The 10,953-nt window shown below is 23.0% G+C and overlaps 3 protein-coding genes across 3 annotated transcripts; 2 read left to right on the forward strand and 1 right to left on the reverse strand.

Moving 5' to 3' along the window:
* Positions 1–2,278: 2,278 nt before the first annotated feature.
* DICPUDRAFT_55929 (uncharacterized protein) lies at positions 2,279–4,510 on the forward strand (the record flags this gene model as incomplete). Its single annotated transcript, XM_003289145.1, has 3 exons — positions 2,279–3,904; positions 4,082–4,205; positions 4,248–4,510. The coding sequence occupies exons 1-3, from the start codon at positions 2,432–2,434 to the stop codon at positions 4,508–4,510; spliced, it is 1,860 nt and encodes a 619-aa protein (XP_003289193.1). The 5' UTR covers positions 2,279–2,431.
* A 197-nt stretch (positions 4,511–4,707) lies between these two features.
* DICPUDRAFT_35306 (uncharacterized protein) lies at positions 4,708–5,355 on the forward strand (the record flags this gene model as incomplete). Its single annotated transcript, XM_003289146.1, has 3 exons — positions 4,708–4,810; positions 4,959–4,997; positions 5,120–5,355. 3 exons carry the CDS (start codon positions 4,708–4,710, stop codon positions 5,353–5,355), a joined length of 378 nt encoding a protein of 125 aa, XP_003289194.1.
* A 247-nt stretch (positions 5,356–5,602) lies between these two features.
* On the reverse strand, positions 5,603–9,509 carry DICPUDRAFT_153527 (uncharacterized protein; the record flags this gene model as incomplete). The annotated part of the gene is made up of 5 exons (XM_003289153.1): positions 5,603–7,863; positions 7,925–8,173; positions 8,241–8,477; positions 8,553–8,804; positions 8,879–9,509. 5 exons carry the CDS (start codon positions 9,507–9,509, stop codon positions 5,603–5,605), a joined length of 3,630 nt encoding a protein of 1,209 aa, XP_003289201.1.
* Positions 9,510–10,953: the final 1,444 nt, after the last annotated feature.

Genomic DNA, 10,953 nt, shown 5'->3' on the forward strand with positions numbered 1-10,953 from the left:
TTTTTCAAAACCCCGGTGGGGATTTTTCCCCCGGGAAAAGCTTTGTTTTTTTTAAAATAAAAAACCGGGTTTTCCCACCGGGCCCCTCCCCCTTCAACGACACATTTAAGGGCCATTTTTGTTTTGGATGGTTGGAATTTTTTTTTTTTCCGAAAAATTTTTTTGAGGTTGGAATTTATTTTTAAAAAAAAAAAAAAAAGGTAAAAAATTTAATTTTAATATCTATTTCGGTATTAACCTTTTTTGACCTTTAAATGTATCCAAAATTAATTTCCCCCGCATTTTTTTCTTGTTTTTTTTTATAAATATTAAAAAAAAAAAAAAATCCCCTCCTAAAAATAATAATAATAATTTGTCCCCAAATTTTTAAAAATTTTCTTTTTTTAAAACTCTAATCAATCCCTTACTCCTCCAGGTTAATTTTTAATACTCCTAATAATTTTAATATCAATTTTTAAATAAAAAAAAAAAAAAAAAATTAATAAATATTATATAATAATATAAATATTTTATTAGGGGGTTGGGAGTTAAAAAAAATAAAAAAAAAAAAAATAAAAAAATTTTAAAAAATTTTTTTAAAAAAAAAAAATTTAAAAAAAATTTTAAAAAAAAATTAAAAAAATTTTTTAAAAAAAAAATAAATAAATAAATAAAAAAACTTATGCAGATATTTGTGAGTGGTTTTTTTGTTATATGGTGAAAAAAAAAAAAATAATATTCTATATATATATATAAAATATTTAAAATGAATTTACAATAATTTATTAAATAAATTTATATTTAAATTATAATTGAACGATATTAAAAGATATATGATTGATTTTGATTGTTTTATTATTAAAATAATATTTATAATATAAAATTTAGATTGATTAAAAATAAAAAAAAGTTATCAAAACTATATATTTAAATAGATGATTTTTAAATAATTTGGTTTTTATTTATTATTATTATTATTATTGTTGTTATTATTATTATTTTGTTTTTTTTTTTTATATATAATATAAATAATTATTTTATTGATCAAAAAATATTATTAAAATGCAAATTGATGTTATTTATTCGCTATATATATTATATGTTTTAGAAATAAAGACAATGTTATAATAACAAAACTTACAATACAAGGTTTTAAAAAATAAATTTAAACAATTATTATATATTTAAAAGTTTAAAAATATTCCTTTTATTATTATTATTATATATATTATATTATTATTATTATATAAAAAAAAAAAATAAATCACATAAAAAAAAAAAATTTTGAAAAAAAAAAAAAATTTTATAAAAAAAATTAAAAAAATTAAAAAATAATGCATTTTTTTTTTTTTTTTTTTTGAAAATGGGGGTTTTGTATTTCTTTATGATAAAGAATTTATCTATTAAAAAAAAAAAAAAAAAAATATTTTTTTGGATAATTATTATTTTGTTCCTATGTGTTTTATTTTTTTTGTGTGAAAATTTTTGTGAACGAAGAACCTTTTTTTTTTTTCACACCATCTGATTGAAATCGATATTGGGGGTGATTTAATATAAATAAAAATAAATAAAAAATAACACAAACAATATATAATAATAAAATGTAATAATAAAATAATTTTTTTTACTATAACTTGATTGTCGTATTATTTATATTTTATTATTATTTATAAATGTGGAGTTATTTGTAATTCTTTTATTTACCAAATTATTTTTATTAAAATAAAAAAAAATAATAAAAATAATAAAAATAATAAAAAACAAAAAATAAAAAATAAAAAAAAAAATAATAAAGTATACCTTTGCTTTTTTTTTAAATAATTCAAATATATTTGTTTTATTTATTTGTTTTGTTTGAATGAATAGAAATTAAAATCAAAAAAAAATTAATTTATATTTGTTATTTTTTTTTTTTTGATTTTTGTGTAGTTAAAAATAGAAAAAACAATCTTTATTCAAGTAATTTTTTAGTGCGAAAAAAAAACTATTAAATTATTTCAATTTTTTTTTTTTATTTTTTTAATTTTTTTTTTTTAAATTTTATTTTTAAAGATTATTTGGAGAAAGATTTTGTGTTTCTTTACAATAAACCTCATATATAATTTATCAAACTACCACTTTGTGATTTATAGGACATACAAAATTAAAAATCGCTCACCCAAATTATAGTACCTTACCCACTAAACACACAATAGTTTATTTTTTTTTAAATTTTTCTTTTTTTTTTTTCTTTTTTTTTTCAATCGTAATTTTAATCATAAAATTTTTATTTTAAAAATTTTAAACTAAAAAATATTATACAATAAACTAAATTTAGATATAAGATCCAAGTTTTGTTGTTTTTCGATTTTGTTATTTTTTTTTATAAAATTTTACCAAATAAATTTATTATATTAACAAAATTATATATATTTTTTAATTGTAAAAAAATTATAAAAAAAAAATTCTAATAATGTGTGGTATATCAGCAATAATAAATGGGGTTCAAATTTTAGATACAATCCAAACCACAAACAATATCGAAATAAATAATAGTAGTAATAATAATAATGGTAATATAATAGATAATAATAATAAATTTATAAAAGATATTAAAGAAAGATTATTAAATAGAGGTCCAGATTCAATTGAAGAAAAAATTAAAATTATAAAATCAAAAGCCAAAAATGAAGAAATTACAATAGAATTAAAGTTAATTTCATCAGTATTGGGTCTTAGAGGACCATTAACAGTTCAACCACTCGAAGATGATAAAGGAAATATTTTATTATGGAATGGAGAAATGTTTGGTGGCTATGATATTGGTATTCATGACAACGATACTTGTTTGCTTTCACATATTCTTTCAGAGTTATCAACATCGAATCCAAGGGATTTTATAGATATAATTATTAAAATTAAAGGTCCATTCGCATTCTTATATTGGCAAGAAAAAGAAAGAATGTTATGGTTTGGCCGAGATGTTTTAGGAAGAAGATCACTTTTGGTTAATAGAAATGATGATCAAATGATCATTTCATCGATGGGTTCTTTTCCAGATGGTATAGATGATGCCAACCTACAATCATTACCAAAATGGGAAGAGATAAATACTTTTGGTTTGTTTTCAATTCATTTTCCAGAGCAATTGGAATCTAAGCATATCAAATTAGAAACTCATTCATGGGATTTAAATAACATTGTAAATATTGGTATTACATCATTGGATTATGATAATGATAATGATGATGATGAAGGCGATAATAGTAATAATAATAATAATAATGATAATAGTAATCAAGAGAAATCGAATTTAAATGAAAATATTGACCAGTTACATTTTTATCCATTTGGTAGAAGAGTTAAAATGAGTGTACCAGAGTATAGGGATGAGGAATTTCAAGGATATGTTGATGGGTTTTATAGAGCTATTAGTAATTCAATTTATACTAGAGTTTGTAATTTACCAAATATTTCAAACGAAATCCCAGATTTAATTAGACCACCCTTTTTACAAGATAAATTACCTAAACCATTGGTATCAAGATTGGGTATACTTTTTAGTGGTGGTCTAGATTCGATGGTATTGGCTGCAATGTCTGATAAACACATCCCATTAGAGGAGCCAATACATTTAATTAATGTTGCATTTGGTGAAGATAATTCATCGGCGGATGAATTCGATCGTGTACCTGATAGAAAAGCTGCTATACAAGGTTTAAAAGAATTACAAATAGTTTCACCAACTCGTCAATGGAAATTAATCAAGGTCAATGTTACAACACAAGAAATGGAGTGGGCTAAAAAACACGTTTATCAACTATCTTACCCTGCTATTACAATTATGGATATGACAATTTGTTTAGCACTTTGGTTTGCAGGTAGAGGTGAGGGTATTATACATGACTGCGACGAAAAGGATCTGCGTTTTATGACAACAAGCAAAGTATTGCTTATGGGAAGTGGTGCAGATGAACAATTAGCAGGCTATGGTAGGCATAGAACAGCATTTCAACGTGGGTCATGGGAGGTACTTCAAGGCGAACTCAATAAAGATTTCAATAGAATATGGAAAAGAAATTTAGGTAGAGATGATAGGGTACTCAGTAGCAATAGACGTGAGCCACGTTTCCCATATTTGGATGAAGACTTAATCAAATATCTCAACGATATCCCATTATGCTATGTATGTGATTTGTCACAACCACAAGGTACTGGCGATAAACGTATTCTCAGAGAGGTTGGTCGTAAATTAGGTTTAACAGACTCAACTCGTTTAATTAAAAAAGCAATTCAATTTGGTTCAAGATCAAGCAAGCAATTAAATAAAAACATTCCAGCTAGAATTACACAAAAATGTGGTAAAGAGGTTTTCTCATTTACAACTCCGCTTTATGACCCAAGTCAAGACCCTGCATATGATGCAATTCAAAAATTAAAATTAAAACAACAAAAAAATATTGAAAAAAAGAAACAAATTCAATTAAAAAAAGAAATAGATTCAAAAAATTTAAAAGAAAAACAATTAAAACAACAAGAGCAAAATAAATAAAATTAATTTGATCATATGCAATTTGTAAATAGTTAATTAGTGATTAATAGTTTTTTATTTTTTGTTTTTTTTATTTTTTTTTTTTTTCGTTTTTTTAAATTTTTTTTTTTTTTTATAATTTTTTTTAAATTTTTTTTTATAATTTATTTTTTTTCATTGTTTTAATCATCAATCTTTATTTATATATATAAAATAAAATGAACTCTTTACTTCGTAGATCATTATTAACTCAAATTAACATAACCAGAGCAGGTCAAAAGTTAAGAATGGACCAAAATAGAATGAGAAGTGGAAATGAAGGTAGGTTATCACAACAGATTTGAATCAAAAAAAAAATGTTTATTGGATTTAGATTGGGTTTAAATAGTGAGCAATATTTACTTTTGTTGAAGTCCAAAATATTTGTTTTAATCATCATTTACTAATAAATTGTTTTAAATTTCTTTAGATGGTCCACTCCATGATTTACCAGATTTTCACTTTGCAGGTAATTATATTATAGAACATTTCAAAATAATTAGGATAATAAATAAACAAATTAATATGACAATAATAAAAATTATATATTATAAATAATTAAAATAAAATATCTAATTTTAATTAATTTAGATGGCAGAGCAGCTCCAATTACAGCAAAACAAGAAAAATGGATGAAAACAAGAGAAAACGAACAAAATATTTTAAATAGAATTAAATCAGAAGTTGAACAAGATAGAGCTGTTGTTATCGATAAAATTAAAGGAATGGAAGATAAGATCCTTAAAACCATTAAAATTAAACAAGAGAAAAAGAAACAAAGAGAAACTTTATTTAATAACGACCAAACAACAGAAAAAAAAGAATAAAATTTTAATATATAATATAAATAGTTTTGTAAGAAAAGAAAAAAGATATTTTTGTTTGTAGTTTTTTTTTTTTATAGTTTTATTTAGAAAAAAAAATTTTAAAATTTATAAATATTTGTTTATTTTTTTAAAGAAATATTTATATTTAACGCATGTATTTTTTTTTTTTTTTTTTTTGTTATTTTTTTTTCTTTTAAAATTGTTATTATTTCATTTTATGAAATAATAATTACGCTTGTTAGTTTGTTTAAATACTTTTAATTAATGGGTTTGTTAAAGAATTAATTGATGGTGGTGGTGGTGGTGGTAAGTTACCAGATGATTGTACTAAACTATTAACATTGTTATTATTGCTACTATTAGTGCTACTATTAGTAGTGTTGCCGCTATTACTGTGATGGGAATGGTGATCATTCGAATAATCATTATTAATACTGGAGAGAGTGGGTAAGGTGATTAAACTGGATGGAAAGTTTGGTGTGGGGATTTGAAAGGGTAAATGTGAATGGGATGGTTGTTGTGGCTGTTGATTATTACTGCAAAATTGTGGGGCAGAGAATAGGTTTCTTTGGTGTGAAGGGTGTGGTATTCCTTCAAAGTAATATTGTGATGGTGGTGGACTGCTTAAATGGTTATTGCTATGATGGGTGGGGCTACTTAAAGGGTTAGAGTTGTGGTGATGAGAAGGGCTTGAGTGACTTAAATGATAAAAATCACCGTGATGACTACTATGATGACTATTGTTGGTATGATGGTGAAGAGGACTTGAGTGGATTGATTGATGTGGTTGTGAATGATGTAAAGGAGTGGTTGGGTGTTGTGGGCTTGAGTGAATACTCATTGATAGCATATTTAGTGGGGGTGTTTGTTGTAATTGTTGTGAATCGAATGTGGTTGTTTGGTCAGTAAACCCTTTTGATCTTTTTTCGACCTTGTTATTGTTATTTTCGGTTTTTTCATTAGCAATTTTTCTTTTTTGTTTAGAATTTGGACTATTTGATCCATTATTTGGTATGTTGTTTGATTGTTGTTGTATTTGTTGGTTTTGGTGTGTGGTTGGGTTAATTTGGTGGAAGGGGTTATGAATTTGTTGGTGTAAAGTATTTAATAAAATTGATTGTTGTTGATTTTGTTGGGAATATTGTTGGTGAATTGATGGAATAAATGGAGGTTGGGGTTTAAAACCGCTTTTTATCAAATCACCAATATAAGAATGTTCACCCAAGCTATTTACGCTATAGTTTATTTCATTCATATATGAGTTATGTGTTGATGTATTATTACTATTTGTATTATTACTATTGTTATTATTACTATTGTTATTATTACTATTGCTGTTGTTGTTGTTGTTACTGTTATTATAGTACATATAATTGAAGTTTGAATTATAATTATTTCCGTATACTTGTTGATTTGAGTTAAATGAATTGCTATTATCGGTCACTGAGTTGTTACAATCGAGACAAAATATTTCATTATTATTACCAAGTTGTTTGGTCATTATACCACTTACATTGTTTGAAATACATTCTTTACAAATTGACTTGCTACAAATATGGTTTTTACATTTTTGGAGTAGTTGTTTATTTTTTTGACATATGCAACATTCGGTATTATTTTTATGTACAATTGAGGAGCCATTAAAGATATTATGGTTAAGTTGATTATTTGGTGTTGCATTTGAATAATAAACATTTGAATAAAAATTAAAATTTGGGGAGTTACTGAGTATTGGGGTTGTTGTAGATGAATCTGGTGAAAGTTTGGGGGAAATATTTTGAGTATTGTTACTATTGCTATTATTATTATAATGTAAATAATTTTGTTGAATTAAATTTTGTGGTAGTTGGTTATGAATTAACATATTGGCATTATGGGATGGTATATTGCTATTGCTGGAGTTATTATTAATATTCATATTGTTTGAAATATTTTCTGAAATACTAAAATTATTATTTTCTATTGAATTCACTAAATTTGGTATTAATGGAGTTTTCTTTGGTGAGTTAAAAAATTCATTTGGTACTGGAGAGCCGACCAATGAGGAGCAATTTGAGGCAGATGAGCTGTTTTGATGTGATGAGGTTGATGTTGTTGAAGAGGAAAGATTATTAATTTTTAATTTTGTTGGAGTAGAATTTGTTGATGTTGATTTGGGGACACCACTATTCGAAGTGCTACAGCTTTTTATAGTTTTTGTGGAGGATGGTGTCGAAGATGTCGATGAGGATGAGGTTGATTTGTTTTTATTCTTATTTTTCTTATTTTTTTTAGAGGTTAGCTTAGAGTTTTTACCATTCATTGATGATTTATTTTTTTCAAAATCATCTGGATCTACACCATCAAATTCATTTGATTCTTCTTCATCATCATCTTCAATATCTTGTAATTCTTGTAAATTTTCATCTCCATCTCTCCAGTTACTCCACATACCAGTGTATCTTCCAATTGAAGTAAATGCTTTTTTATATCTTGATAAAACAGTGCTTAATCTGTTTTTAATATTATCTAAAAAAATTAAATTAATATTGATATTTAATTATTTTTGAAATAAATAAAATAAACATACCCATTTCTCTATTAAATGCAAAAGAGTCTTGATGAGATTTAACATATGATGCAATTTCAATTTGATGGGAAAAACGATATTTTTTTATAATTTCAAGATTAAAGAGGGCTGTATGTGCAACTTCTTTCCATGATTTTGAAAGGTGTTTTAAAGTAGGTTTTTTTCCAATTGTGCAATTTTCACAACAAAATTCGAATCTACTATCTAATGGACCAGGTAAAACATTTGAACCTTGTAACTCTCTCATTTCTATTTAAAATATAGAGTTAGTATTTTATTTTTTTAAAAAAAATAATAATTAATATGAAATATTTACCGAATTTACTTGGTTTGGAACAGGCTTTGCAAGTTAGTGTGTGGGTACTATCTTTATCAATATAACCTTCCCATTGGTCATTTCCTTTCCATGTTAATAAACCTCTATCATCTTCTTCGATATTATCACCCGATCTATAGTTAGACCACATTCCAGAATCTCTTGCAAAAGAAATAAATATTTTTCTATTATATGACAAAGTTGCAGTCATAATATTTTTCATTTTGGTATTTAAAACTAAATTGGTAAAAAATTATTATTATTTATTGTTTTAATAAGTATTGTTTTAATAGTTAGTTTTTTTTAACATACCTTTTTCTCTATCTGCTAATAGCTCTTTTGAGTGTTTATGAACATATTTAATTATTTCACGATAATGGGAAAATCTATATTTTTTCTCTCTTTCTAAATTAAAAAGAGAGGTGTGAATCATTTCTTTCCATGTCTTGAATAAATGTCTAAAGTAAAATTGACCTTTTGAACAATTAAAACATCTAAATTCATAATTTTTATCTTCTGGGCCTGGTATTACATTTATATTATTACTTAAAAATACCTTATTTTCTTTAAAAATCAATTATTTTAAAAAAGAAAATATTAGTAAGAGTTTTTTTTTTATATTAAAATTTGATACATACCAACACTTTGCTTATTATTGCACTTACAACAAATTAATGATGTAATATTTGTATAGTTTTCATCATATAGTAAATTGCTTAAATTATAATCGCCAATATCACCCAACTCTTGTGAGTTATTGATTAAATCTAAACTGTTTTGAAGAATATTTCCATTTGATTGGTTCGATTGTAAATTCATATTATTACTGTTTATTTGATTATGGTTGTTTGTATTCGATGGTAGGTTCGAACTGTTCGATAATGATAGTGGGATATTGTCATTATGATAAAGAGGGAAAAGTGAATAAGGTCCTCTATTTTGTTGCATCATTAAATTGTTATTGGGGTGATTATTGTTATTATTGTTATTATTGTTATTTTGATTATTAAGCATCACTGTTTTTAATGGGTTATAATAATTAATCAAATGACGATCATCAGTATTTCGATCTGATTGTATTGTTGTGTCCTTTTTTGATGATAATAAAGATCCAATTCCATTTGTATTTTCATTATTGCTAGTATTTAAAGGTGATGATGAGTTTGATAATGGTATGTTGTTATTATTGACTGATTTCGGGTTTGATAATGAGAGCAATGAATATAAATTCTCATCAGGAATTGAAGGAAATGATTTTACATCATTCATGATTTTATTATTTTTTCTTTATATATTATTAATAGTAATGGGATTATGAATGATTGGGTGATATTTTTTTTTTAACACATAAAAACTTTTTTTTTTGAAAAAAAGATTAAAAATTTTCTTATTATTTTATTATTATATCTTTTTTTGATTAAGTTTAAATAAGAAAATATTTATTTGGTTCCAAAAAGGGGATCTATATAATTAGAATAAGAATAAAAATAGGAAAAAAATTGTTAAAAAAATGTTTGTTTGTATTTTAAAATAATTAAAAAAAAAATTATATAAATAATAAGAATAAAAATAGGTTATTGGAAAAGGGATTTATAATTATTATATATAAATATAGAGGATGACTGATTTTTTTTAAAAAAAAATATTAATTTGAAAATAACAATATTGATTTATAATGAACAAAGGAGTAAAATAAAATAAAATAAAATAAAATAAAATAAAATAAAATAAAATAAAAAAATATAGATTTTTTAAAAAAGACAATATATTATAGATAGATTACAATATTATTATTTTTTTTATTTTTGATAATAGTAATGTTAATAATAGTAATAAAATTTTTAAGAAAATAATACCAATAAAATGATTTTTTTTTTTTTTATTTAAAAAAAAAAAAAAAAAATTTATGTTAAATTGTTTATTAAATTTTAATTAAATAAAAAAAAAAAAAAATCAACAAAAAACGATAATCAAATAATTGATGATTTAACTGTACATTTGTATACTTAGTTGATATATAAAAACATTCACACAAATATATATATATACACATATACAAATATAATTATTTATTTCAAAAAAAAACAAAATTTTTTTTTTTTTTAATAAAAATAATTTATATATATAATTATATAATAATAATTAAGATATAAATAGCAACAGGAAAAAAGAGCACACACACTTTTTTATGAGTACACACACTTTACACACATTCATAACACACATAAAGGAAAAAAAAAAATTAAAAAAAAAAAAAGGGATAAAGAAAAAAATAGAAAAATAAACAAATATAGAAAAATTTAATTTCATTTGATATTAATGATGTTGATATATTAGAATAGAATTTGAAAACAATGTTTTAGGATACACACTCATAACCACAAACTTTATAGTTGGAGTGATAATGAGAAAAAAAAAGTGTGTTGTTGTTTTGAGTGAGTGATTTTAATCATATACAAGAATGATAAATGATATAAATATTTATTTTTAGAAAATTTATATATATAAATAATATATATATATGTATATAAATATTTATATAAATATAATTAATTTAACACACACACACAGAAGAAATGAAATTGTGGTTTGATTATTTAAGGTTGGTTTTCTTAAATATTTAAAAAAAATATATACATACATAAAGGTTAGATATAGGGAAGGAAAAAACAATAAACTATTTCAATCAAACCAACAACAATATGATCTTTAA

Source organism: Dictyostelium purpureum (genome assembly GCF_000190715.1).
Source record: "Dictyostelium purpureum unplaced genomic scaffold DICPUscaffold_164, whole genome shotgun sequence".
Taxonomy (NCBI): domain Eukaryota; phylum Evosea; class Eumycetozoa; order Dictyosteliales; family Dictyosteliaceae; genus Dictyostelium; species Dictyostelium purpureum.